Consider the following 25,409-nt stretch of genomic DNA (forward strand, 5'->3'; position numbering starts at 1 on the left):
CCTTGAGTCACCTGCCTTTGTCCGCACGGCCAGTGGAGGTTAATTAGAACTGTCGTGGTCTTCTTGTATCACGGCTATAGAGCTACAGCTGTATGGAGGTGTTGTGGCCGTGTGGTAGATTATTCTGTTCCTGTTCTTCGTGACGACTCTATAGTGTAAGTATTCCATCAACCAAGAGATTGAGATAGTATACACGGTGAAGAATGGGGATAGATGTTGGAGTACTTAGACCGTACCTCGAAAAGAAAAGATTCTGCGTCGTAGAATGTACGACTGAGACATCGAAGATGACTAGACAAATTTTCCATGCAAAGGGAAGCAGAGAAGACTATATACTAAAAATGAAAAGCTGAGAGAGTTTAAGAGGGAAAGAAGAAAAGGAGAAGAGAAGAGGGTATATATAGCCAATTCTTTAATGGAGGAGCATAGATGATGAATAGGAGATTCTCAATGAAAAAGAATTGCATGGGTTCTACTGCATTCATTCTATTCCATAAAGAAAGGAATGTCGGTAGAATGATTATATGATTGCCCTATATAAGAGTGGAAGTCATCAAACATTGCATTCATTGTATAGAATCCCAATGACGAGAATGCAAAGAGTGAATTGGCCACTGTAGTTCCTTTGTATGGATATGCCAGTATACAGCGTCCTAAGATAAATCCCTAAACAACCAAATCAAATGCTTCGGTCCCAAATTAAAGCAATTGAGAGAAGAAAGCTTCTAGGCTATGTTGTAATCGAGCTAATAAACCAGTATTCTTGATTATAGTTCATTCTTTTGAGATTCCTGTCCGAAATTAAAGGCCATTACCGTTACAAGACTGTTGGGTTGAACCAGAAATCTCCATCATCCAAAGGCAAGGGTCATAGTATGTGTAGTTGTGGATTCGTATTCACGTGGAATCAGGCGTTAAAGATGTGTAAGATGCGTTGCTATCAAGGGCAGTTGCAGGAAGAGAAACCAACTTGTTTGGAAAATGGGGTAACCGGCCAGTCATCATTGCAGAACGTGCTCACTCTCCTTCCCAATCCCATACAAACCAGTTATCCTCTCGTGCGATGGTACCTAGTGTTGATTGACTAGCTTTGATTCGAAGGAAGGAACTCAGGTAGAGTGTAGGAGAAGCGGGGGTCACAGGTGGGTAGGGTTCGGAGGTAAGGATCGACCCGTCACTCTAAGCTAGCTCCCTTAAACCTCTTAGCAAGCTGTTCACCTTCTGATTTTGGGGACCCAGGTCTTGAATAACGATGACGTTTGCCATGTTGAGGAAGTGGGCCTGGAGATTCGGCCGTTGGCCAGGGGCGCTTGGGGGGGCGCTCACCACTTTCCTGAAGAATTGTAACCAATGTCGCCCATCCCGATGTGTTTATCAGCTGCATGCCATCCGTGAGGTTGTGGGACGTCGCGACGCGGCAGAGGAGTGCTTCTTCGTCCTGTTTCGCCTATTAGTACGAGATCTGTGGAACAAGAATGGTTGCATACCTTGCTGAAAGTGGACAGCGAATGAAGGAAACAGAGGAGGTGAAAGTCAGATACGGCCCGGATTGCCTTGTCCGGATCACCGTGGGAAATGAGCTTTTTGGAGACATGGCGAAGCTCCTGGCTCTCGCCAATCAATTCACGATTTGCGATGGGGAATGTACTGTCAGAAAACAGCGGCGTCGCAGATGTCGGGAAACCGTGGGTTAAAGTGATCAAAAGGTACTCGACAGGGAAACTGGGTTTAGCGTTCTGCTGGGCACTGACACCGTATTCATTGATCTGCCGGTAAAAAACCTCGGGAATATATCGTGACTTGTTCTCAGAATCATCTTCCTCCGACTGCACCAGCATGACGGAAGGTTCTGCCGATGGCTCAACAATATCCGCTCTTACCATCTCCATCGCGGAAATTGAAGCTTGGTAGGAACTGACCGTGATAGCGCCCTCCTCATCTCCGCTCAAAACACAAGTCACAAAATTGGAACCGAAACGGCCCGTCCGGCTCCATTTCGTTGCCTTTGGATACTGTGTCTGCAGTCGAGATGCAAAGGCAATCTCCAACGAGGACAGATAGTAGGAGTCGATGTGTCGCTTGCAGATAACAGTCCCGTCTCCAGCTCCAGCGTCGATCAGGTCAGTGAAGACAACACCGACTTTCTGGAGCCCACATAGACGGGCAACTTCGTCGACCTCCTCTTCGTTCGGCCATTCATGGAGCGTCACTCCATCGACTTCATTGACTTGCGGCGGTTCGTACATCGCCTGAACAACGGCCTTGATCCCGAGAGGAACCTCTGTGTACTCCTCATAAGTACCGTAGAGGAAGGCCAACCGCTGAGTACCAGATTTTCGCCAAAAATCAAGTAACGAGTTGATAAGTTGGGGGGTAGCGAACTCAACGTGGTCGACCATCCGAAACTCCTGAGGCTGCAAACTGATCGCACTAGGCTGGCACTTGGTGCAAATGCCCTCAGGCCAGGGAGGGTGCCCAGACGGACAGTTTTGGTTTACTCGGTAGTATGGCTCATTGAGGGGCGGCATAAACGAACTTTCCTCCCGATTCGTGGCGGCGTTGAGCTTTCGCAGGTATGAGTGGAAAGATAGATGCTTGATCTTCTTCTCCGCCAGGTAGTTTTTGTCATAAGGCTCGAGCGGCATACAATAGTCGCACATGCCTTTGGGACCGTGTCTGCACATCTTCATGTCCAGACGACGCTTAATTTTCCCATCTTTCTTATCCAGCTGGTCATCCAGGGGTGATTGCTTAACAACCTCCCAGGGGTTCTTAATGTTCACGGACGGCGACGTAGGTTGCGGGCGAAATACCGTCTCGCCCTGCGGCACAGGAGCTCCGTTCAGTCGTCGAGAGGTTTCCGTCGTAGCAGGCTGTTTACCATTCGCGGCGCCTTCTGCAGCTTTCTCCTGGTACCCAACAAAAAGCTTGTCTCCATGTCTGAAATGAACCCCACATACATTAGCCAGCCGCCGGGAGATGACAACCCTGGCCGACCCCATCACCTCAGTGAGGACTCACTTTAGACCAACCCTCTCGATAGAAACATTCTTCAGATCCTGCAGCACTCTCTCCTCCCCGCCGGTACCGATCGGTTTATTAGAAAGGGTGATCGACGAAGGTTCGACGCCTTGGGGTAAGTTGTCGGCAATCTAGCAAAAAACAATGTCATGTCAAAACGATTCTGATACACAGACGCGAAAATGAAAATGAAAGTATACCTTCTGCTGCAGAGACGGGAATAATTCCTGCGGGCTGACATTCAACCGAAACTGGCCGTTGCGGCTCTCGAATCTGAGCACGATCGGCCGGGACGCCATGTTGGAGAGATGATGGGGAAATGAGCGAACGAGCGCGGATACTCCGTGGTGTGGTGGTCGTGTTTGAGATTTCTCAGGGATAAATGTGAAACATGAGATCGTGGGAATATAATAGTGGGAGATGAGCAAAGGTGGGGGTTCACTCTTGCCAGGCCCGACAAGTCAATAGTGAAGAGTGAAAGATGAACGACAGCTTCGGTGGAAGAAGATGCAGAGGCGGAGCTCTATCGTCATCGGTCACGGTGTTACGTAGTGTTTACGGCTAGGTAACGGGAACCCCACAGAGATGAGTGTAATATTGAAAGAAATGCGTATTCCTAATACCTGAAGATAACGCTTCTAGAACTCTCTTCATTTTGATTAATAGCAGCTCTTTTATTAGATCGTATACATGGTTCTACTTCATCTGGTTTATATAATATAAAATACAGTAATATAATCTTTATATTGATATTGGATATTTCATTATTATTTCATGTCTCCCTCTTAACCAAAACGCCACTCACTATACAGAAACTAAACAGGACATAAAACCAAGTGCAAAAGAGACGACGGGGTATACGCAATGATCTGATCAGAGAATGTTACACTTCTTAGGCAGACCACAAGGTCCCTCCTCACTCTTCTCCTTCTTTGCCTCTTGGGTGCTCTGCTTGTTCTGTGCAGGCTTAGTCTCAGCCTTGGACTGCTGCTGGGGAGCAGCAGCCGCAGCAGCAGGTGCTGCCTCGGGCTTCGACTCGTCGCTGCCATGCAGTCAAGCGAAGTTGACCTTGGCGACTTTCTCGTAGAAAGTCTTACCCTGGTTCTCGGCGATTTCGAGCTCGAGAGCGGTGGGCTGGCGGGAACCGTCGGCGCCCTGGAATGATGTTAGTTTCATCTAGATTCATTGTATGTAGATCGGAAATACTCACGGCAAAGGTACCAGCACCCCAGGCGCTACCACCGTGGATCTCCTCCAAGTTGGCGAGGAGAGGGAAGGCGGTCTTGTAGCCCAGAGGAACGTAGATGAAGCCGTGGTGAGCGAGAGTGCTCATGGCAGCAATAGCAGTGGACTCCTGTCCACCACCGAGGGTGCCAGTCGAGACGAACAGACCGGCATACTTGCCCCAGTAGCCACCAGAAGCCCAGATGCCACCAGTCTTGTCCCAGAAAGTTTTCCACTGAGCAGGGAAGTTACCATAGCGAGTGGGGATACCGAAGAGGACGGCATCGTACTCGGTAAGCTGGGCGGGCTCAATGATGGGGTAAGAGGACTTGGGAGGAGCGTGCATCTTGGCCAGGACTTCGTCGGAGAGAGTCTCGGCAATCCTGAGCGCAGAGATTGTTAGCATTCATTCTGTGGGAACAAGCAATGCTCCAGACGATGACTTACTGGAAGATGTCGGCCTTACCACCGGCAGACTCGATACCCTTCTTCTCAGCCTCGGCCAGCTTCTGGATGTGGCCATAGAGGGAGTACTAGAATCAATTGGTCAGTTTGCGCAATCACAATGGCAAAGGAGAAGAGGGGCACATACAAAGACGATAGCAACCTTGGGAGCCATGGCGACGGTATTCAGAGCTCAGAGAGAACTAGGAATTGGATATAATACGGAAAGCGGATGGGATGGAGAAGCAAAGGCGAGGGACGCCATTGCGCTTTATATAAGGCCGGCGATGGAGCAAGCCCTCGACCAGGTCTGCCCCTCCACAGCTTCTGCTCGCTACGGTTGATCAACTGGATGAGGATGGATCCGTAATCGATTACGGATTCGGCTTGACGCTCGGGAGGTGCGCTGCTATTGGTGGAAAAAGCCCCACAGCAGCATTCCAACTGGTTCGTGGTGATACTGGAAGCCAATAAGGAGCTTCGTCAACGCCAGTTCCCCACCTTGTCAATTCTTACAGATCACTGACAAATTGGCCTGGAATGCTGCAAACCAGAAGATTCTGCCGTTTTGCTGAGTGATTCTTAATCAGAGAGTCTAGGAGTGATTATTGTGCTATTACAATTCATTCATAATCTCTCCTTTTTGGGACGATCTGTCATGATTAACGAGTGCTGTACCCATAAGAGCATCCTGCTGGTCGTGATGTCATGGCTCTAGTGCATGAACCTAACTCTCAAGCACTCCATGGTAGCCATCGATATCGCAATACCCGTGGTATTAACAACTCTTCTGTAAGCAACATAGATTAGTCAGTTGATAATGATAAAGTGTATTTTAAGTGCATCTTTCCGATTCCCCGTCTGTCAGGGTCTACCAGGGTCTGGATTAGTGTGCCAGGTGAGATCCATAGTGGATATCATCATCCGTAAGATCCCATTCGATTCCACCTCGATGTATTCTATGGATTTATAGACGTAGACAAAATCAGAATATGGATGGAAACAGGTGATGAATGACTGTGTCAATTGGGTATCTCTAATAAGTTGGCTGCTTCAAAGAAAATGCATCAACTCCACCAATGCAGGTCTCTTTCTAAAGACGTTGAATATTCGTACAATCCTCCGGGGACAAATAGCAATAAGCAAGGATGTTTATCCCCGTCCTCGTCCACGATACCGGCCCCGCATGAACCCACCGCCACGGCCACGCTCACTCCTCCACTCACGTTCCCTCTCCTTTTCTCTCTCCTGCTCTTCACGGATCAATGTTCTCTCGCGCTCCAATTCGTCCTCGGTCTTTTCCACCCGCATGGACGGTCTCGGGAGGTTCTCCGACCAGCGGGGATGAGCATCCACACAAGCTTTACCCTCGGGACAGAACCCGGCAAGGTAGTATGGGCACATCTTTCGGCGGACATGGCGTTTTGCACAGAGTGGTCCTAGCTCACAGAATCCACGATCGTAGTTCTCGCAAGGGGGTAGTCTGGCCTGTTCCCGAACGTGTTGGTAGAGACAGTCATCGCCGTTGGGACAGTAGCCTGACCGGGAAAAAGACTGGCATTCAGGCATACGACGGAGGTTATATTCGTGGAGATATTCGCATTTCAGTCCCTTCTTGCACAGTCCCTTGAGGAAATGTTTGCAGACAAGCGAGCCGTGTGTGGTCGAGGGCGCCAAGCCGGACGCGGTGGTTGTTGATGTCGTTACTCGTGACGGGGTAGGGTGGCGATCTGGGCAGGCAGGTCCGAGAGGACAGTGGCCTTCGCTGTAGGCTTTGCAGACTGGAACATCGCTGGCAAGACCGAAGCCAAAGCTCTTCCGCAGGAATGGGGTGAAGGAGAAATCGTTGAAGCTAGGGTCGCGGGAGCTGTCAGTTGATAACACTCGTGCAGCGGCGTGATTGATATCTGCTGTCATGGCTGTGGTTTATGAGATTTGTTTTTGTGTTGTACGATAACGTGGCGAGGATGGACTCGGCCACAGCTCCTTGCGAATATCACAAGTTGGGCTTAAACCAGCTGTCACTAAGCGATTGTGATCGACAGGCAGGAATTGAATGATATTCGAAAGCAGAAGGAGGGAAGATGGTTTATCGAGGAAGAAGAAGACATGAGGCGATGATAAGGTGAGGATCCAGCGTTGGCAGGATTATCAAGAATGGCAGCCTGAGGAATCCAGCAGAAAACCAAAGCGGCAGGCGGTGGTGGCTGAGTAAGCACATTTGCACCAGCCAATCACGTCTACGCAGACAGGTATTACTACAACAAAATCCAACCGCCAACAAAACTAAAGCCGACATCGTCAACACATCAAATCCCAAGGCTTTGATTAACAATACCAGAAACCTGTTTGGACAGCAAAGCGGCACAGATGAACAGTGCAGGCGACACTAAGGCCTAGTAAGGGCATTAACATTTCCCCTGCATACAAGGGTCACATGGCAAGGTGCATTTCTTTCGTCGATCTCTCAACGTACCGCCAAGAGACTGGATAGATGGAACTTGGAAGGATGTTGAGGTTGCATCGTTACTCGGTTTGGCGAAAACTCCGAGTCAGTCCTGTATCTGAGGTTTTCCAACGGTGGGAGTGGATTAATATGGTTCAATATGTCTCTATCCACGAGAATTTCTAGTGTGGTGGTCCCTCTTAGTATGATTCTCATGGCAGTGTTTCAAAATCTGTCCTCTTCCTACTTGATCGAGAAGCAGATGCGTCTGTCATCATTTGTTCTACCTTGATTAGTGTGGGATATTTCTCATTGCAGTTGTCTTTTGGGCATTGATGCTGTTATTATTATCGTCCATCATCATCGTACAGGTATGATTTCAGCTGCGGGGATGGAAATCCCTCACTAGTCATGCATCATCCCCACAACTTCATCTCCCTTCCAAAAGTGTCAAACGAGGCCTGGGAAAAAAAGAAAACATAATTAGAAGAACCGAGCGAAAAAAGGGGAGAAAAAAAGCAAATACCAAAGCCGCTTTACAAAGTCAATTCCCATTCTTTTCCCCGGTCTGACGCTGGAAAACCTCGTCGGGTCATCTGATCGTCTGGCTGACTCGCGCCGAGCCTAGGATCTGCTGATAGGATGACGATGGAGAGCCCAAGATGAGAATCATCATCGTCCGAGATCCTCTCTGCCTCTTACAGGCCTGATGGGGCATCCGGGACGATCCACTTTCACGATCTTGGAACGAGGCTGAGGAGAGTCATCGCCACAGTATTCGTACGTCTCCGTCCTGTAGTAGGGTCTCTGTTTGACTGTCTGATTCCCCTTCACCGGGTAATAACGCGATGCCACAAAGCCGCGTTGCCTTTGAATGGTTGATGAAGCTTTTGGGGCATCCAATGATCACCATCAGGCAACTGGCAAGGGAAGACGAGAAAAGGCGGGGGTGACAGTATGATCTGTACTGTTGTAGGCGTTTTGACCTCTCGTTCTGCCGGTCACGATCAAAGGCTGTTATTTCCCTGTACGATGATTCTCATTGCTGCAGCGTGGAGGTGGGTAAAAACTAAATCAATAAATAAATCTGGCTGTCTGTAAGTTGTCAGTTTAGTATTCGGCCACTGCAACGCTCCTTTTTTTTTTTAAGGCGGGGGGGTACTAAGTATTTGTTGTGTTTTTCTTTTTTCTTTTTTCTTTTTTTTTTTTACTTTTTTGGGCTTAATAAAGAAAAAAAAAATTGTGTCGTGCATTGATTTATGTCATTCTATTTCCCTCTTGTCCATTGAGAGTCTCTGAATTTCTCATTAACGCTGTTTTTTCTTTTTATATTTCGATCGTCGACTTTTTCTTATACTTTTGGTAGACAAACAACATCCCACACGTGACGTCTTGTACAATTGGGGCAGCTGCTGTCCTCCCCCAGGTCTTCTTCCTCAACATCTTTGTCTTCTTTAAATCATCCTCTTCCTGTCTTTTGACTCCACTTTTCGCCTTGAGAGCTCTAATTCATTGCTTGGTCAATCATCACATAATGTTCTCCGGATCGAAACTCTTCCCCCACTGGCGTCGCAAGGCAGCCGAAAAGTCCAAAAACACCAACTCGTCAATCGAAGTACCGTTTTATATGAATGCTGCCTATTATCCGAATTGGAGGATATACCGGAAACAGCCACCGTCATCGTTGAGGCTGGGTTTTGTGTCTCATATCTTCTACGCGTTTGCTTGGTACTACTGCCCGAAGGGATGGAGTCAATTGATCTATAAGAACGGTGTTAACGTATGATTTGTTTTGTGATTTAGGGTCAAAGAGGATGGTACAGTATATGTGGGTCTTGATCTCATCAGTTTATACGACTCTGGCTGACAAGATGTAGTTGAGTGATGAGTGGGCCGATACTCAGATGCCCGTCGACGGGACCAACGGTTGTCTGCGGGCGTTTGCCCAGTTGAAACCGCAGTATTCCAAGATGAAGGTCATCCTTTCTGTCGGGGGTGGAGGCAAGGGAAGTGAGAACTTCGCCTCTGTGGCGAGAAACCCTGCCTCTGTAGAGACCTTTGCCCGTACTGCAAGAGCGTTGGTGGATCAATTTGGCCTTGATGGCATTGATGGTATAACCAGACCAAAACACTATATCTAGATCTGTTGCTAACTTTGATAGTCGACTGGGAGCATCCTGAAGACCCACAACAAGGATTAGACTACGTACGTCTTTTGGCTCGACTGCGCGATTACTTGCCCGCACCACGATACGTACTAGCGACATGTCTTCCTGCTGGGCAATGGGCTCTCCGAAACATCGATTTGGGCAAGGCCTCAAACTATTTGGATTTGATCAACATCATGGCGTATGACTTTGCGGGGCCCTGGACGAATCAAACAGGACATCAGGCACAGCTTTACAGTCCCTCCCGCGCTACCCCCGCTTCGTCCACTTCGTGTCAGTCAGCAGTGAATTACGTGCTGTACCAAGGGGTGAATCCGAAAAAGCTGCTCCTAGGAGTACCAGCTTATGGGCGATCATTCTTGGGCAGCAGCAACGTGGGCCAAAACTACTCCGGGTGTGGCGGGGAAGACGGTGTGTTTGATTACAGCGACCTCCCAAGACCGGGGGCCAAAGAACACCACGATGACAAATTGGGAGCGGCGTATTGCAGCGGAGGGGACGGGGGGTTTGTGACGTATGATACACCGCGGACAGTACAACACAAGGCCAGGTTTGCGACCAAAATGAAGCTAGGGGGGCTGTTCTATTGGCACATTGGGGGCGATGCACGAGGGCCGCGAAGTTTGATTGAAACAGGGTACAACACGCTGCATGAGATGTAGGGAGAAGAAAGAAGGAAAGGGAAACAAGAAAACAGGAAAGAAACGGAGAATAAAATGGAATGACAAAATGGAAACGGCAGCAAAAAGGAAAAGGAGGTTAGTTATCAATTCAATTACCATAAACATATCTAAGGGTTATCAGTGATAAGATAGGGGAATAAGTGTAATAAATCTATTATCTCACGATATCATATCAGTCTATCTCTATCGTCACGTTTATCGGTCTATGTCTATCATCTATTTTATACATGGCAACAAGATAAGCTTAGGCAGCCGCAGATTTGGCAAAGGCCTGCTTGATCTGCTTGACGTCCTTATTTTCAGCCAACAACAACTCCAACAGAATGCGCGACTTTTGAGGGTTCAAGAACCCGCTGGCGATGTGGGTAGCCTTGTCGCTGACGACGCCAGAGACGGGGACTTCACCGTTACCAGTGCGGAAGCTCTGGACGACGGGAACGTGGTGGTTGGCGATGACATCGTCGATGGCGCCGTCGAAGGAGGTCGAGACAACACCGGCACCGGCACCGGCGATCTATCAAGTTAGTTCTCATGCGCTCAGGACAGGGGATTGAAGTGAACATACCACGACGCCCTTGGCACCACTCTCGATGGAGTTGTAGAGGGTATCATTCTGCATATCCTCATAGGCATACAGGATATCGACACGGGGGATCTTGCCCAACTTGGCGACATCAAAGGCAATCTTACCCGTGGGCTCGACGGCGGGGTAAAAGAAGTACGGGGTGTTGGAGACGATCATGCCCAGGTTACCCATCTCCTCAGCCTTGAAGGTATCGACGGCATTGGCGTTGGTCTTGGAGACATAGAAAGCGGAGACGATGCGATCGTTCAAGACGACCATGGCACCGCGGTTGCGCGCCTTCTTGTCCACGGCGACAGTCACACCCTGGAGGAGGTTAAAGGGGCCATCGGCGGAGATGGCAGAAGCAGGTCTCATGGCGCCGACGACGACGACGGGTTTCGCGCAGTTGACTGTTGCGTCGAGGAAGAAGGCGGTTTCCTCGAGGGTATCAGTGCCGTGGGTGACGACGGCACCGGACATGGTGGGATCGTTGCAGAGGACGTTGTTAAGCGTGTTGGCCATGTCGAGGAGGATGTCGGTCGTGACGTCCGTGCTCTGGACGTTGGTGACCTGGACACCGGCGACGTTGGCGACGTCGAGCATTTCGGGGACGGCGTTCATGAGGTCCTTGATGCTGACCGCGCCGGCCTTGTAGCCTGCTGTAGCGGTGTTGCTGGAGCTGGAGCCGGCGATGGTTCCACCTGAGAGTTTAGCATTCTGCCTTTATCTTTTGATGGTGAGGGGGAAGTACCTGTTGCGAGGATGGTGACATTAGGAAGGCTAGGGTTCATCTGGGTAAAGTTCAACCCATTCGAGTTGGTATAGACGGTGACATTGCCAGTGCGGGCATGGATGAGAGGCGAGGCATTAGCAGCGACAGCCAGCGCAGAGAGGGCGAGAGTTTTGAAGCCCATGATGAGAACAATATAGGTCGATAATATGGATAAAGAATGTATAGAGAATGGAATGAGAGAGCTGTCAAACAGAAGATAAAGGGGTTCTTATATGTCTGTTGCCAAGTAGACAAGACAACGTGCGTTCGTATAGCTCGTAATATAGGATTGGCAAGAAGTATACGAAGCTATTTGGAGAAGAAGAAGAGGAGGAAATACACCCTTTAGGCTGCGATGCTACTTTTACTTCTACATTAGGCAGTCAAACGACTGATACCTAGCCATCTACCTATCCAAACTCTAAAACACAGAGAGACTCTACACCAAAAACAGACATCCGGCCAAGAAGATGCCATTTCCAGAATAACAGGTACAGTGGAGAAAAGTGGATTATAACGTCTTGGAAAGTTGGCATAAAACAGCAGAAACAGTGAGAGATTTAAAGTATCGATTTGGTAATGCGAGGGAATTGAGTTGCATGGCATTTGGAGTAGTTATTGGAGATACTCCAATTCTGTAGCTATCTTCAAAGATCAGATCATGCAATGAGGCGTTTTATCGATGGATGCCAAGAGTATGATTTCATGATCACCATGAATATTCAAGAAGAACTTTTCAGATTATAGTTATGGTTATGGTTATGGTTATGGTTATAAAGGTTGATCAACATCATCTTGACTGTACATACTACACCCAATAAAATATCCTACTTGATACTCTGCTAATCTAATACTCTGCTGCCTACTATTATCTACTATTGTATCTCACAGACAGACGATCATTAGTCAAGAAATCCACTTGGCGTATCCAGAAGAACCAAAAATAAGAATAAGAACCCTCTTGGCAGGGATGGAAATTGGAGTCACTTTTAATATCACCAAAACTGATCTTCGTTGGAGATGGTCAACGTGTATAAGGTCCTCGTTCTGATTGATTAATTATCTCTTCTGTCTTGATTGTCTTGATTGTCCTGACTCGATGGAGATTGAGTATTTATTGGCGTTTCTGGCTGCTGCGAATTGGGTTCAAGATGCGAATTCGCTGGAGGACATGTCTTTGTCTCCGAGGGCCTTTTTAATTAGTATTTTTATTAATATTAGTACTGTATAGGTGTAGAAGACTCACCTGCGAAGACTGGATTTGGATGCGTCGGATTTGTTTATGTTGATCAGGTAGAGATAGTAGAATAATACAAGAGTAGATAAAGGAGAGTAGAAATGATTGAGACTGTCTGGTGAACTGTTCAGGTAGGACCAAAGTAGAGATGTTTATATACCCGTATAAATGGTGAATCCACAATAACCTACATGACAATGTTCACTTGAGCAACAGGCATTAACTATATTCATTCCAGATCAAATCAGACTAGAATACTCCAGAAGTCCATATTATATCAAAGACTCAATAAGTAGCCGTCATCTTAAGATCATACGGATCGAGACTATCGGCACCTGCATATGCCAATAAAGCTTGGTTTATAGATCATCTTTGCTAGCTGTATCTATAACTAAGCATCATATCTCATCAATATTCACAACTCTTCATAATAGCCTGCTGATCGATGCTGACTCAGACTGATCGACAAAATATGCCGGTATAACTATGCACAACCATATCAGATCGGCATCCCAACAGGGCTTATTCTCCCCAGCAGAATCGCATTTTGCTTCTTCCGTGATGTAATTCTACGTACGCTTGATGATGTGTGCGTCTGATAACCATGCATTCATTTCAGTCTATTGAATCAATCAATCGGTCTAGTCTAGGGGCTGTGTTGTTATCACGATGAACCACCTATCAGATCGCCTAGGCCGTCACGAAGAGATGTTTTTAGCAACTGGTTCAATCCCTGGTAGATATCCACATTTAGGCGGATGGTGGTCGCAGATAGGGCGTCGGTGAAGTAGGTGAGGTTTTTCCCGTTGTAGGTGACGGATTTGCCTGTTGCGTCGATGGGGAGGATCCCGTCGGGATACTTGAGAAGCATCTTTGCGACGGCCATGTCGTCGATCGCAGCCGACATGGGTGTGTAGTTGTCGCCGGGTTTGATGGAGAGGTTGTTGAGATAGCAACTCCCGATGGAGGTGCCCGAGACGGAGAGGTCGAGGGTGAGGTTGCCCTGTTTTGTTAGAGGTTGTCTATTCTAAGTAAATGGATAACTCACCATATCGATGGACATGACGGACGGATTGGGAATATACACAGTCCCGTTCATGTTGTTTCCATTCGAGTCAGACGTCAACTTAAAGTCGTAGTTGGTCACATTGGACCCCTTCATCTCATTCATTCCCTTGACAGTAATAGTTTTGTTGAAATCTACAGAAACCTTCGGCAAAGCGCCCACCTTCAACGAAGGCTTGCCATAGATATTCATCTTCACCTCCTCATTCTTCACAGCCGCCTTGGTAAAATCGCTAAAAGCACTCTTGTCGCTCAGCTCAACCCGCTGGTTAATATGCGTCTCGGCCCCATTCGCAGCCTTCATCTGCGGCACGTTCACGGTGGAGAATGGCGAGCCGCCGTGCATCGAGACTGTCGCGTCGAATGGGTAGATCGTAGCCGATTCACTACCACTCGACTTCAACTCGTCGGTCATGTCCATCTGGAATGAGTCGGTGTCGGGGTCGCTGATGGACATTTTCTTCACGTTCATATCTGCCTTGTTTACGCTGCTCTGTGCGATATTCGGGTAGCCGACATAGATGCTGTCTGGGTTAGTTGAGCTGCCAGGGCTGTTGTGATCTTGCACTCACATTGGCAGAATGATAACCAAGATAATGATAATCGCTGCAAGGACATGAACCCACCACCATTTCTTGTAGTGGGCTTTGACGCGCGATCCCAAAGTCGCCTGTGTAGGGGCATTTCCAGCTTTGCCCACCTCGGTGATGTCTGCGTCGCTTCCCATGGTGATTTATCAGGTCGAAGGTATATGCTGTTCTATAAAGGGGGTTAGCAATAGCCAACAATAACCACGTCAAACATACCTAGAATATAGAATAGATCCTTATAAGGATATATCAGAAGATAGAGAACCAGTCTCGACAAAAGCCAGAACAATCAGACCAGCTGGACGAGTCGTATCAAGAAGCCGTGGAAACAGCCCCTATGAACCAACACAAAGACAAACCACTCAAGAGTGAATAAAGAAAAGATAAAACCAAAAAAAGATGCAACATGCAAAATCCCAAAAACCAGCGCACTCACTTCCTTTATCACCAAATCCAGCCCACCCAAACTCACACAAAATACGAAAAAAAGAGGGTCTCTTCCCTTCCCCCTCAGCTTGACCTCAGCTCCAGCTGCCTCTTTATTCCATTTTTGCTTTTTCCTGTCCTACAGTGATAGTCCGCATTTGATGATGCAATGCGGCCCTGGTCCATAACTGTAAAGAAGATCCCGACAGTCCCATTTCGTCTCGAATAGGAATCGTCAAGGTAAACTAGTTGCTTCCCTTGCAGGGTGCGAAATGCGGGCCACGTTGGACGGATGGACTGGACTGGCTGGACTCGGGCTGTTAGGGATTTTCGGGTTCGATTCGATTCAATTCAACAATTGATATTTTTGGTGATTTGGAAGGAATTGGATGACGTGTGTGTGTCTGTGTGTGGATAAGATGGTTTGTGCGACGATTTGGAACTGATTCGTTAGTAGTATTCTTGTTTTTGCAGGATAAGTGACAGGTCGAGGAGGGGTTGGGACTGGTTTAGTTGGACTTTACATGGTGGAGTCAGTCGTCTTCATATTATTCCAGTCTGAAGATGAGAAATATCATGATAACAAGATGTATTTGCTGCTGGCAGAAAGAGTGGTGATGGTAAAGTTGAAGCTCTCGGATGATCGCCCGGGTCGCACTCCACTTCCAGTCAGGGTCACAATTCTTATCTTCATCCAAACATGCAGAATTGGAGGTGCTCTTTCGATTTCAACTGGCTATCCCTGTCCTCTATGCTTCGTACCTGGTAGCCTTTTGATTATCGTTTGTTGCGCAATATGAAACAGGACTTGTCACTTCCGAATATTCAGACATCGGGTCTCTGCATCGTATATGCATGCCATTTATTATCTAGTTTCAAGATGTAGTCTGTTTTACTATCATACTGCCACTTGTCATACTAGTCGATTGGTTCTTACGAGATTATCTGCGAGATAGTGAAGAATATGTGCAAGTTTCTGCATGAAAACTCCATCGGGCATGATGCCCTCCATTGATGATGGATGATCGAATATAATCAAGACAAGACCAAATGGTCAACTTTGCGATTCATCTCGCTGGCTGCGAACACGTGAAATGCACAGAATGGAAGAAGATGAGAAAAGATGAAAAAAGAAAGAGCCTGTGACTGAAGCTATGAAGAATAGATGACAAAAACCAGTTCATCGGAAATCAACAAAAAAGAAAAAAAGACATCACTCGGTGGTGAAAATTAATCGGGTATCAAAGAGAAACAGATTATGATGCCCACAATGCAGATGAATGGAAGTAAAGAACAACCTCCCTCCATGCGCTGACCGGGAGCAGCTGGCAAGACCGCTCAGAATAATAAATGTCCTTAGGACGGATAGAAGAGAAAATGAGAAAAATCAAGGAAAATGATAAAAGAAAGTCAGAGAAAAGAGCGAAAGATGACAGACGAATGTAAATAAAATGATAGCTTTGTCAAGGCTGCAAAAAGAATGTCAAGAAAATCGGACTCGGTGAGCCTCATAAAAATGTGCATGAAGAAAAAGTGTTGCAAAGAAGGAATCGAATAGGGAAAAGACGATAAAGCAATTTTCGATGGCTAAATGTCAAAACACGCTGTATGAAGTCTGTCAAGTCATATCAAGCTTCGGCCGCAACCGGCTTCTTTCGATTGAAGATACTGCGAGTACGAGATTTGCTGCGAGGCTTCTTCTCGGACGACCCAGCATTTCGACCACGCGAACGACCGCTGCGTTCGTCGTCGGACATGTACTTGTCCTTGTAGATCCTAACAACTGTTAGAAAAGAACATCACAAACAACCAAGTGCACTTACCAGCTATTGCCCACCACGTTGATCCCCTTCGCCTCGGCTTGGCGATAAAACTTGGCGGCTTTCTTAAGATCCTTCTTACAACCGACACCCTCCGCATAGCAAAAGCCCGCTTCGGCCATTGCATCGCCGTCTCCCCACTGACTGGCAATCTCAAAGCAGCGCAGAGCCAGCCCCTTGTCCTGTTCAATACCCCAGCCATTGAGATGGCTCACTCCAAGCTCGTAGACACTCAGCGCAAACTGGGCTCGATAGGCTTTCTGCAGCTCCTTGGCCTTGGAAGGAACAGACGTGTTGTTGTTGTCCAGCAACTCTGGACCAACAGCTTCGACCGCCTTTCGCAGCCATCGCACACCTTCCCGCTGGTTGGGGCGCATACCCCAGCCATGACGGCAAGCCAATGCGTAGAGCAGCATACCAGTCGGGTGGTCTTGCTTTGCGGCAATCCGAAGATGGTATGTAGATTCATTCAGGGAGCCCTTTTCGTGGCAGTCAATTCCCATGGACACATGCTCATCTGCACTAATTGCTTTGGTGGAGCCCGTCGTTTGATTGCCGGAGCCGGTCGTCTGGGCCGTCTGCGGTCGCAGAGTACTTGCAGAGCCCGTAGATGAAGCTGTTTCTTCCTTATCCTCGTTCTTGGATCGTGCAGGGCTTGGCTGTCGGGCTACGTCCGCTGAGAGCCGGACTCGTTCCTTGCCTTTGTGGGAGTTTGCAGGGCTGGATGGAGCAGGAGACGATGGAGTTGCGGCCAGCATTGCCCGGTCCGATGCCGGACATTCGTACATAGACCTTGCCTTGTTAGAGTATACTGACACAGGGCGCGCGGCTTCGGGCGAAGGAGTTCGAGCAATTCTCGCCGGTGGTGCACTTGGGGGCGGGGGGCTCTCGAAGAGAGGCTCCTGCCATTGGAAATGCGGTGTCTGCAAACTGGAGAAAATAACAGAGTCTCGAGACACATCACGACCCCGGGGCAGCGCGTACTTGGCATAGACGTAGGATGAATTAGCGGATGTGGGGTCTTCGCCTGGCCGAGGTGTCATATCAGCAGATGGGACGACGATAGGGCTGGGCTTGTTTAGGCGATCCATCGTAGCCGGTTGGTTCGCAGGTTCCTGTTCCTGCGGCGGCGCGAGCGGGGTTGGCGAAGAGAGGTTGGTACTGGAGCGGCTCATCGGGCGAGAGAAGTTGAACGAGGGCCGTGGGAGTTGACCGCCAGACGTCTCTGAGCTCATGGAGGGCGAACGACGCGAACGGTTGTTGGAGGTAGACATGGGTGAATATGGGAGCGACATGGCGCTGCTGGAAGACAACTTGCGCGGTTGGGAAAAGGTCGAACCGGCATTGGAACTGCTGTAATCATCATCTGAACTCTCCGGGTGGTTGACGCGGGAGCTGCTCGACGGCCGCGATAACGGTGACACGGGAGGTGCCAGGGTCCGGGGGATGGCCAGTCGAGAAGAATCGCCTGAAGAATTTCTCGACGGTGTAATCAACGACACGCCAGCAGACGCTTCGTAGAAACGACGGGGACCGTCATCGGGAGCATAGAAACGACGCGGGGCTTCACAAGTCGAGCCGCGCATCGATAGATCCTCCTCTGGTGACTCGGCACGCGGAACATTGAAGTCGTGCAGTCTGGATTGGCGTTCATTTCTCGGGGTCGCATCTTCATCATAGAAGTGGTCATCTTGAGTCGCAGTTGCGTCCGAGATGGCACTGAGGCGGGGGTGTTCGGATTGCGGACGAAATTTGGGCTCCTCCATTTCTGGATTACCCTTTTGCGTAGGGCGTCTCTGGATGCCTCCTCCTTGTTCATGTCCTTGTCCTTTTCCTTGCTCCTGTGCCGGTCCTGGCGTTGGCGGCCCTTCAGCTCTACCACTGCGGGTCGAGTCACCCGAGGACGGAGATCGAAAGTAGCCCGGTCGGGGTTGCGATAGGGAGCGGGCGACGCTGGACGGAGGTAACCTGCTCATGCGCCGGTCCCTTCGCATCGACTCATCGAGTTGTCTGGCCAGGAGGCGGCCCTGGGCAGCCAATGCATCAAGAGGAGAGAGAGCGGGAGGGACTTCACCATCAAAGTGTTCGATGCGCGGCGAGGGAATACCATTGCGGAGAGTGTCATGAGAGGGGGATCGAATGTCCCCAAATTCAGGTCGTTCCATGGTGAATTGAATAGAATGAGATCAAGCGGTGTGGATATCGATATAAGTGGTGTTCAATAGGAGGGACGTGTTCTTTGTCTGAACAAAGAGAGCAAATCAATCCGGCAATTCAGTCGATCAAGTCATCTATCCAGAATCTTCACAGTCGATAGTAAATCCAACGGTTCGCATCGGGAGAAAAGAAAAGTCGAAATCGAAAGCAGGTCTGAAATGGTGAGTGAAATTGCACTGAACCGAGGGCCCCAAGTACGACAAGGGGGGGAAGAGGGGGGGGGCGGAAGGATACAAGAAAGGAACGACAGCCCCAGAGGAGAGCAAGATGTAGATTGAAGATGAGATGAGACGAGATGACGATGAGATGCTGATGCTGATCAGAGAATCTGCAGAAGCTCGAAGCAGACCAGGCTTAGAGAGAAGAGAGGGGAGAAGGACGGAGGGGCGATAGGGATGGAGGGAGTCGATAGGGATGAGACGAAGAGGGGATGAGGGATGGGGGAAGAAGCAATTCACAGACAAAGACAGCGATGGACAAGCATCGTGGGCTTTGGAAGCGAGGAGGAGAGGAGAAAGGAGGGAAACGAAACGGAATGAAATGAAGCGAAAAGTAGCCCTGACGATCCCAAACAAACGAGGGGGACGGCGGGTTGACAGTCGGGCTGGGCGCTCCACTCAGGGGTTGTCTTTAACTATTGGGAAGAATTGGAATAGAACTGGATGAAGATATATTGGACTATTCCCGACTATCATCTGTCTATCTATATCTCTGGATTCCTCTGTGTTATTTGTTATTGTTGTTCTGCTCTGTTTCTAGAATCCCCAGCTTGTGGAGAAGACATCGCCTCCTATCCTCAACGGCGGTGGAGCCGTTGGTTGCTATTTTGGATTGCCGTGCAAAATTTTCCGTTTTTCGATCCATGGTAGGTAAGATGATCATGAGGTTGCAGATGAGGAAATCGAGATTAAAGAATGAGTAATCATGAGATGGTGATGAATGATGAATGATGACTGGAAAAAGTCAAATATAGCACATGTGAGTTGTATAGCCTCAACTGCAGAACATGGAATGTCTTGCAGCCTCGACTGTGCCACCACCACTCGATCGAGGCAAAAAGCCTCGGACAAATCTAGATTGAGTATCTGGATGATGGATGCAACTAATCCTTTGGCTTACGTCGTCGACTCCGAGGCTAAGCACCACCGCTATATTAATTCTTCAATTTAGCTCCATCCTAATGACACCGTTACTACCAGTCTAACTAATAACTAATTAACACTGAAATCTCTTTTCTCTCTCTCTCTTTTGTTTCTTGTTTCTTGTTTCTCTGAATACCCTCACTTCACACAAGAATGATACAATGATCTCTTCCCTCTTCAACTCCCCCCCATCCCGGGATTCTCTCCATCTCTACGAAACCTCCTGGCTTCTTCCTCCTCTCGTCCTCGCCATCCTCCGCGCCCTCATCTCCCTCTACATCTTCACCACTATCTTCTTTATCTGGGGCTGGGATGGCACCCACGGCGACCGCGACCAAATCGGCCAATCCTTCAGCTACTTCACCTGGCTCACCTACTGGGGTCTGGGTTTCTATTTCTGCTTCGCCGCCATCCACACGGCCTGCTATGCCTTGACCGGTCGTTCGGTGCTTTTCGATCGCTGGCCGCGCTTTCTGCGTGTCCTCCATGTCCTGTTTTATACCACCATCACCACCTTTCCATTTCTTGTCACGATTGTCTTTTGGGCGATTCTGTTCAAGCCGCCTTGGTATTCGGTTACTTTTACCGGTTGGTCGAATGTAGGTTCATCCATCATATATGATATAGCTGTAAAGCTAACGAGATAGATCTCCCAACACGCCCTCAACTCCCTCTATGCCCTGCTGGAAATCATCCTCCCAACTACTTCCCCCCACCCCCTCATCACCCTTCCCTGTCTCATTTTTCTTCTCCTCCTCTACGTTTCCCTGGCTTATCTCACCTACCACACGGAAGGTTTCTACACTTACTCCTTCCTTGACCCCGGCCCGCATGGTAAGGATAGCGGCTTGGTCGCCGGATATTGCTTCGGCATTCTCGCGGCGATTCTTGTAATTTTTGGCATTTCCTGGGCTCTGATTTGGTTGCGGGGTAGGGTTACTGCTGGTAAGGTTAAGAGGTCGGTTTATGATCGTGAACGGGAGGAGAGTCGTAATGAGATGGAGACTGTAGGTGTTGGGGTGGATGATGTTGAGACTAAGGCTTGATTGATCTTGATATCTATGCGTTACTGTGTTATGGATCTATACGTTGATCTGATCTGATGATACCCTCGGTTATTTTTCTCACAATGTGAATTAATTGTTAATTATTTCTTTGAGCTGTTGTCATTCTGAGTGAAGATTGTTAGTATACAAAAAAGAAGAGTCAAGTTAAAATGGTATATATGTCCCAGCCCAAGATGATCCAAGTAGTGATCTATTATGATACCTTTTCCCATCCGTTTTCACTGCTGCTTCCACTCGTACTCGGCGATGCTGCAGGTGCTTTAAGGCCCATCATCATCCCCACCAGTCCTCCTGGAACCCACTGTCCGATGATATTATATGTGCGTGCTCCCCGGCCAACATAGAGAACAGATTTCTTGGTCGTCTTCTGCCCAAACATGTTCTTCGTCACTGGCTCCAGAGCATCCTGCACTGCGTAATGCAGGTTCCGTGCGGGTGATCCCCGCACTGTACTAGGCCCTGCCGATGCAACGGGTCGCTGTTCTATGCTCGAGAGGTACTGTTCGCCGTACAGCGCTCGCTGTTGGGTGCTCCATGCCAGCACCTCGGTGCCAGTGATGTGGCTCTGTCCGCCCCGATTCTGAGACCCAAAGTCAATGTTTCCCAGTCGCAGCTCCACAACATCGACATTGCCATGTTGCAGAAGCTTCAGTTCTCTTCGGAGTGAGTTTGCAAATCCGGTTAGCGCATGAGCTGTGGTGACCTCTGGGCCAGCATACGGCGCAGAGAGAGATGATGATATCGATGGATAGGCGAGGATGATGGTGCTATTGTTGTTGCGGAGAGTGAGGAGGGGCAAGAAGAGTTGCGTGGTCAAGATAGGTGAGACGACCCGGGTGTTCATAGAGTCGGCCCAGGCAGATGGCGGAATGGTCGCGACAGGGCCTGATGCGTAGTTTGGTGATGGTACAAGAATGAGACCACTCAACTGGCATGTATGCGGTGCTACACCAGGAATAGGCCATTGCGGCTGAGTGATCAAATTGCGGATGCCCTCAAGCGAGGGGTGAATGTCCGATGATGAAGACACCTGCAGATTTCAATTAGCATACTTCCCTGTCTGCTGCCAAAGACTCCTTACAGTTGTCAAGTCCAACCAAAGCGCCTTGATGTCCATTCGATTTTCGGACTGAACAATGTGCTCCTCCTCCGTCGACGACACTGTCACATAAACAATATATCCTCGACGTTCCAGATCACTAGCGATCGCCCGAGTCATCGGTTCGTGGGGAGATCCGGCAACGACTACAGCTCGTCAGTCATGCAGATTAATATGATCAAACCCGACACAACATACCCACGATTTCCTTTCGAGCACCATTTCCAGCTCTTCTCGCCTTTCTCCGCTTGCCATTCAGCTTTTTGCTCCCGAAATACAACACACAGCTAGTCCCGACAAAGGCCAAGATAGCCGCACTCCATGCGCGATTCTTAAAAACCCAATCCTGCACGCGATCCGTAAACGACTGCGGTCGAACATTTTGGGGGGTTCTAGGCAGCGGTCGAACAGACGAAGGTAGCCATGACTGGTTAGAGAACGTATCCCGAACCAACCCGGCAGCGTTGTCGACTTGACGGTCGATCAAGTTGGCGACCTCGAGCGAGTACTTCCTTACGTCATGCGGTATCGAAGAAAGCTTCAAAACAAACAGATCAAATCAGTATCTCAGCTGAGTGGCTGTATCTTCCTGCCGATGATGAACACTCACATAATCAAAGAAAAATTGGTCGTCACTAGTCATTTTCAGATTCTGGCTGCGATGAAAGTCCAGCTGATGCTTGCCAGAACTGCGATAAGGCGAAGAAAAAGTTCCGCCGATAATGATTCTATATCCACAAGTCACATGAGCAGCATCAAACCACTTGTCCTAATTGGCCGGTCTGGCGGGAGCTAATCATGCCCCACACAACATTTAATACTGGTTTCTGTCGACTTCGACAGCATAAGATATAAGCAGAAAACATTCAGAAAAAATAGTACATCTTCATATATGTCATGTTTGGCTTATACTGGAGTACCTAAAGACAGATATTAAGAGAAAGCAAAGGATGCTCATCAGAAGCTGAAAGTGAAATAGTTATAGAGGCCAACATCATCAAATATATACTTTGTAGAGGCAGAAATATTCAGGATGATGCAGTAGGCCCACAAACATTTATTCTATTAATTTTGATTAATTTTCAGCTCATCTGTGTAAGAATCAGCCTATCTTTGAATTTCTTTGCGTTATTACCTATATTCTGCCTCAGGCGCAGTTCCCCAACTCACGTGACGCCAACCAAAGGGGCATCCGCTGATTATCAATGAAGAGTGCAGTGCCACCCGCTGTTCTTGCCAACGCTGGACTCCAGTTTCTTTCTTTCAGTTTCTGCATCCTTCGGGTTCATCCTGGAGGCTGGAGTCTACTTATTCGTTCTTTTATTATTGGTATCCGTCGATTAGAAATACTCGTGCTTTTTTGAAGGCATAAGTGTGATGGATTTCCAGCAGATGTAGAAATATCTACGCGGCACTGAAATCTCAGCCAAAATACCAACTCATCCTTCATTTCAGTGCCATCGGCTCTTTGAATACTGGAAGAAGCCAAGTCAAAATGCGTGAAATAGACGCCCTCGTTTCAGAATATCAACATGAAAAAACCCGGCCTAGAGAATCGGAGGCTTTATTGATCCTTCGGAAAATCGCTTCTCTGGTCAAACCGATCATGCGGCAGCGGGGCTGGAGAGTAGGAACCCTCAGTGAATTCTATCCTCGTGAGCGGAATCTTCTAGGTCTCAATATCAATGGAGGTCAGAAGATATGTCTGAGATTACGATACCCCTCCGATCAACGCCAGTTCCTTCCTATCGAACAGGTGGTTGATACGATGCTGCACGAGTGAGTTATGGCCAAGCTTGAATGTTTCTTTGGTACTGACATGGATAGGCTTTGTCACATTGTACATGGCCCACACAACCAGCACTTTCATGCGCTATGGAACCAATTACGTGATGAGCATGAAGAGCTGGTTATGAAAGGCTATACTGGAGAAGGCTTCTTGTCTAATGGTAGACGACTGGGTGGTCGTAAAATGCCTATAGATGAAGCTCGTCGACAAGCCCGAGCTGCTGCAGAGCAGAGGCGACTCCTCTCAGGTGGATCAGGACGAAGACTGGGAGGTGCTCCCGTGATGCGAGGAACAGATATGCGCAGGGTCATTGCAGATGCTACACAGAGACGCCTCGAAGTGACTAGAGGTTGTGCTTCTGGTACCCAAAACAGCAACGAACTGGCCGAGGAAGCTTCCAGGAACGGTTTCAGGACCAAAGCGGAAGAAGACGATGCGAATGAACAAGCCATTATGCAGGCATATATCGAGTTGATTCAGCAGGAAGAACGGGAGATATATGGCCCTTCGTATATTCCTCCGAGCCAGGAAAACCCTGCTGGACCTCGAACTAACTTATCACCTCTACCTACTGCCGAGGGTACTCGGCCGACGTCTTCAACACAGCTATCTGAACCAATTGACCTTACATCCGACAACACCTCCTATGACAAACCGTGGACATGTCCTACATGCACACTCGAAAATCCAGCAAACTTTCTGTGCTGTGATGCTTGTACAGCAGAACGGCCTCGCCCATCAAATTCCCGCTCTGTTTCTGGACCAGTTCCGACAACCCCCAGACAGCAAGAACCCCCAAACAAGCGGAAGCGTCAACAAAGCCAATCTGCTAGCTCGACCACTTTCAAAAACAGAACTAGGGCAGTAGAGACCCTTGCTGCGCTTGAGAGGAATACTCCTAAACGCCCACTGGGGTGGGTTTGCCAGACCTGTGGAACCTTTATGGAAACCGAATGGTGGACATGCGCGAGCTGTGGAATGATGAAGCAGACATCATGATATTTACCGGATTATTCTAGAATTTCCCCTTTTATACCCCATTTGGATTCTTGATGCGATGTGCTTTCATGACCTTTTTGCTTCTTGTTGATACAGAGTACATACTCGGGAAATCCTACAATCCAGCACCAACCACCTTATTTTGATTAATGAATTAATGAGACATGAAATGATGTAGTTATACACCATGAAGCTAGATCACAATGAAATGTACATTAGTCTTATTGACAGCTTAAATGTCAAGCACGCTGAACGCCGAACACATATGGTATTGGATAGTCTCGTTCATGATGGTGGAAGACATCAAATGCCAAAACCCAACGCCTCTAAGCCATAAAAATTCAACATCATCCAAACAGGATATCATAATTCAATCTTTCGAGGACTTTAATCCTCGTTATTGTCGATTGTAGAAAACAGCGATGGTGACTAAGCCACGGGCATGATTAGCTAATCCACTTAGCTCCCCTCGGTTTTTTTCCGACTATTTTTCTTCTCTTCATTTTTTCTTCTCCAACGCAACTTCACCTTCAAGAATTGCGCTTACAACAGCTGCATTATGATGGCAGTGTCAATAAGTCAATAATAAACCAGCAATTTGCATATTTGCTACACTAACCTAACAGTAATAGGTA

The 25,409-nt window shown here is 48.3% G+C and overlaps 11 protein-coding genes across 11 annotated transcripts; 3 read left to right on the forward strand and 8 right to left on the reverse strand.

The window, feature by feature from the left end:
• Positions 1 to 1,105: 1,105 nt before the first annotated feature.
• npl4 (nuclear protein localization protein 4) lies at positions 1,106 to 3,512 on the reverse strand. The gene is made up of 4 exons (XM_040829254.1): positions 3,222 to 3,512; positions 3,022 to 3,152; positions 1,488 to 2,940; positions 1,106 to 1,438 (listed from the first exon to the last, which is right to left on the reverse strand). Exons 1-4 carry the CDS (start codon positions 3,318 to 3,320, stop codon positions 1,175 to 1,177), a joined length of 1,947 nt encoding a protein of 648 aa, XP_040693472.1. The 5' UTR covers positions 3,321 to 3,512; the 3' UTR covers positions 1,106 to 1,174.
• Positions 3,513 to 3,686: 174 nt separating this feature from the next.
• ASPWEDRAFT_37647 (uncharacterized protein) lies at positions 3,687 to 4,176 on the reverse strand. Its single transcript, XM_040834730.1, has one exon. It carries the CDS (start codon positions 4,068 to 4,070, stop codon positions 3,837 to 3,839), a length of 234 nt encoding a protein of 77 aa, XP_040693473.1. The 5' UTR covers positions 4,071 to 4,176; the 3' UTR covers positions 3,687 to 3,836.
• Positions 4,075 to 4,864, reverse strand: pst2 (putative NADH-quinone oxidoreductase Pst2; the record flags this gene model as incomplete). The annotated part of the gene is made up of 4 exons (XM_040837312.1): positions 4,075 to 4,176; positions 4,232 to 4,628; positions 4,693 to 4,778; positions 4,838 to 4,864. 4 exons carry the CDS (start codon positions 4,862 to 4,864, stop codon positions 4,075 to 4,077), a joined length of 612 nt encoding a protein of 203 aa, XP_040693474.1.
• Positions 4,865 to 5,841: 977 nt separating this feature from the next.
• Positions 5,842 to 6,606, reverse strand: yth1 (cleavage polyadenylation factor RNA-binding subunit YTH1; the record flags this gene model as incomplete). The annotated part of the gene is made up of 1 exon (XM_040827812.1): positions 5,842 to 6,606. The coding sequence occupies one exon, from the start codon at positions 6,604 to 6,606 to the stop codon at positions 5,842 to 5,844; it is 765 nt and encodes a 254-aa protein (XP_040693475.1).
• A 1,679-nt stretch (positions 6,607 to 8,285) lies between these two features.
• On the forward strand, positions 8,286 to 10,190 carry ASPWEDRAFT_37650 (glycoside hydrolase family 18 protein). Its single transcript, XM_040834732.1, has 4 exons — positions 8,286 to 8,863; positions 8,939 to 8,963; positions 9,013 to 9,247; positions 9,298 to 10,190. The coding sequence occupies exons 1-4, from the start codon at positions 8,670 to 8,672 to the stop codon at positions 9,963 to 9,965; spliced, it is 1,122 nt and encodes a 373-aa protein (XP_040693476.1). The 5' UTR covers positions 8,286 to 8,669; the 3' UTR covers positions 9,966 to 10,190.
• Positions 10,191 to 10,425: 235 nt separating this feature from the next.
• On the reverse strand, positions 10,426 to 11,583 carry ASPWEDRAFT_37652 (asparaginase ahrA). The gene has a single exon (XM_040834734.1). The coding sequence runs from the start codon at positions 11,170 to 11,172 to the stop codon at positions 10,516 to 10,518; it is 657 nt and encodes a 218-aa protein (XP_040693477.1). The 5' UTR covers positions 11,173 to 11,583; the 3' UTR covers positions 10,426 to 10,515.
• A 1,641-nt stretch (positions 11,584 to 13,224) lies between these two features.
• On the reverse strand, positions 13,225 to 14,352 carry ASPWEDRAFT_169626 (DUF3712 domain-containing protein; the record flags this gene model as incomplete). The annotated part of the gene is made up of 3 exons (XM_040830491.1): positions 13,225 to 13,563; positions 13,609 to 14,149; positions 14,198 to 14,352. 3 exons carry the CDS (start codon positions 14,350 to 14,352, stop codon positions 13,225 to 13,227), a joined length of 1,035 nt encoding a protein of 344 aa, XP_040693478.1.
• Positions 14,353 to 16,269: 1,917 nt separating this feature from the next.
• Positions 16,270 to 18,626, reverse strand: ASPWEDRAFT_25599 (tetratricopeptide repeat protein; the record flags this gene model as incomplete). The annotated part of the gene is made up of 2 exons (XM_040832747.1): positions 16,270 to 16,417; positions 16,465 to 18,626. The coding sequence occupies 2 exons, from the start codon at positions 18,624 to 18,626 to the stop codon at positions 16,270 to 16,272; spliced, it is 2,310 nt and encodes a 769-aa protein (XP_040693479.1).
• A 1,355-nt stretch (positions 18,627 to 19,981) lies between these two features.
• Positions 19,982 to 20,866, forward strand: ASPWEDRAFT_169628 (uncharacterized protein; the record flags this gene model as incomplete). The annotated part of the gene is made up of 2 exons (XM_040830492.1): positions 19,982 to 20,419; positions 20,468 to 20,866. 2 exons carry the CDS (start codon positions 19,982 to 19,984, stop codon positions 20,864 to 20,866), a joined length of 837 nt encoding a protein of 278 aa, XP_040693480.1.
• A 214-nt stretch (positions 20,867 to 21,080) lies between these two features.
• Positions 21,081 to 22,629, reverse strand: ASPWEDRAFT_169629 (DUF1776 domain-containing protein; the record flags this gene model as incomplete). The annotated part of the gene is made up of 4 exons (XM_040830493.1): positions 21,081 to 21,917; positions 21,969 to 22,132; positions 22,185 to 22,524; positions 22,597 to 22,629. 4 exons carry the CDS (start codon positions 22,627 to 22,629, stop codon positions 21,081 to 21,083), a joined length of 1,374 nt encoding a protein of 457 aa, XP_040693481.1.
• A 583-nt stretch (positions 22,630 to 23,212) lies between these two features.
• Positions 23,213 to 25,131, forward strand: ASPWEDRAFT_37658 (metalloendopeptidase WSS1). Its single transcript, XM_040834735.1, has 2 exons — positions 23,213 to 23,765; positions 23,814 to 25,131. The coding sequence occupies exons 1-2, from the start codon at positions 23,482 to 23,484 to the stop codon at positions 24,772 to 24,774; spliced, it is 1,245 nt and encodes a 414-aa protein (XP_040693482.1). The 5' UTR covers positions 23,213 to 23,481; the 3' UTR covers positions 24,775 to 25,131.
• The last annotated feature ends 278 nt before the right edge of the window (positions 25,132 to 25,409 follow it).

This window comes from Aspergillus wentii (assembly GCF_001890725.1).
Source record: "Aspergillus wentii DTO 134E9 unplaced genomic scaffold ASPWEscaffold_2, whole genome shotgun sequence".
Classification (NCBI taxonomy): Eukaryota; Fungi; Ascomycota; class Eurotiomycetes; order Eurotiales; family Aspergillaceae; genus Aspergillus; species Aspergillus wentii.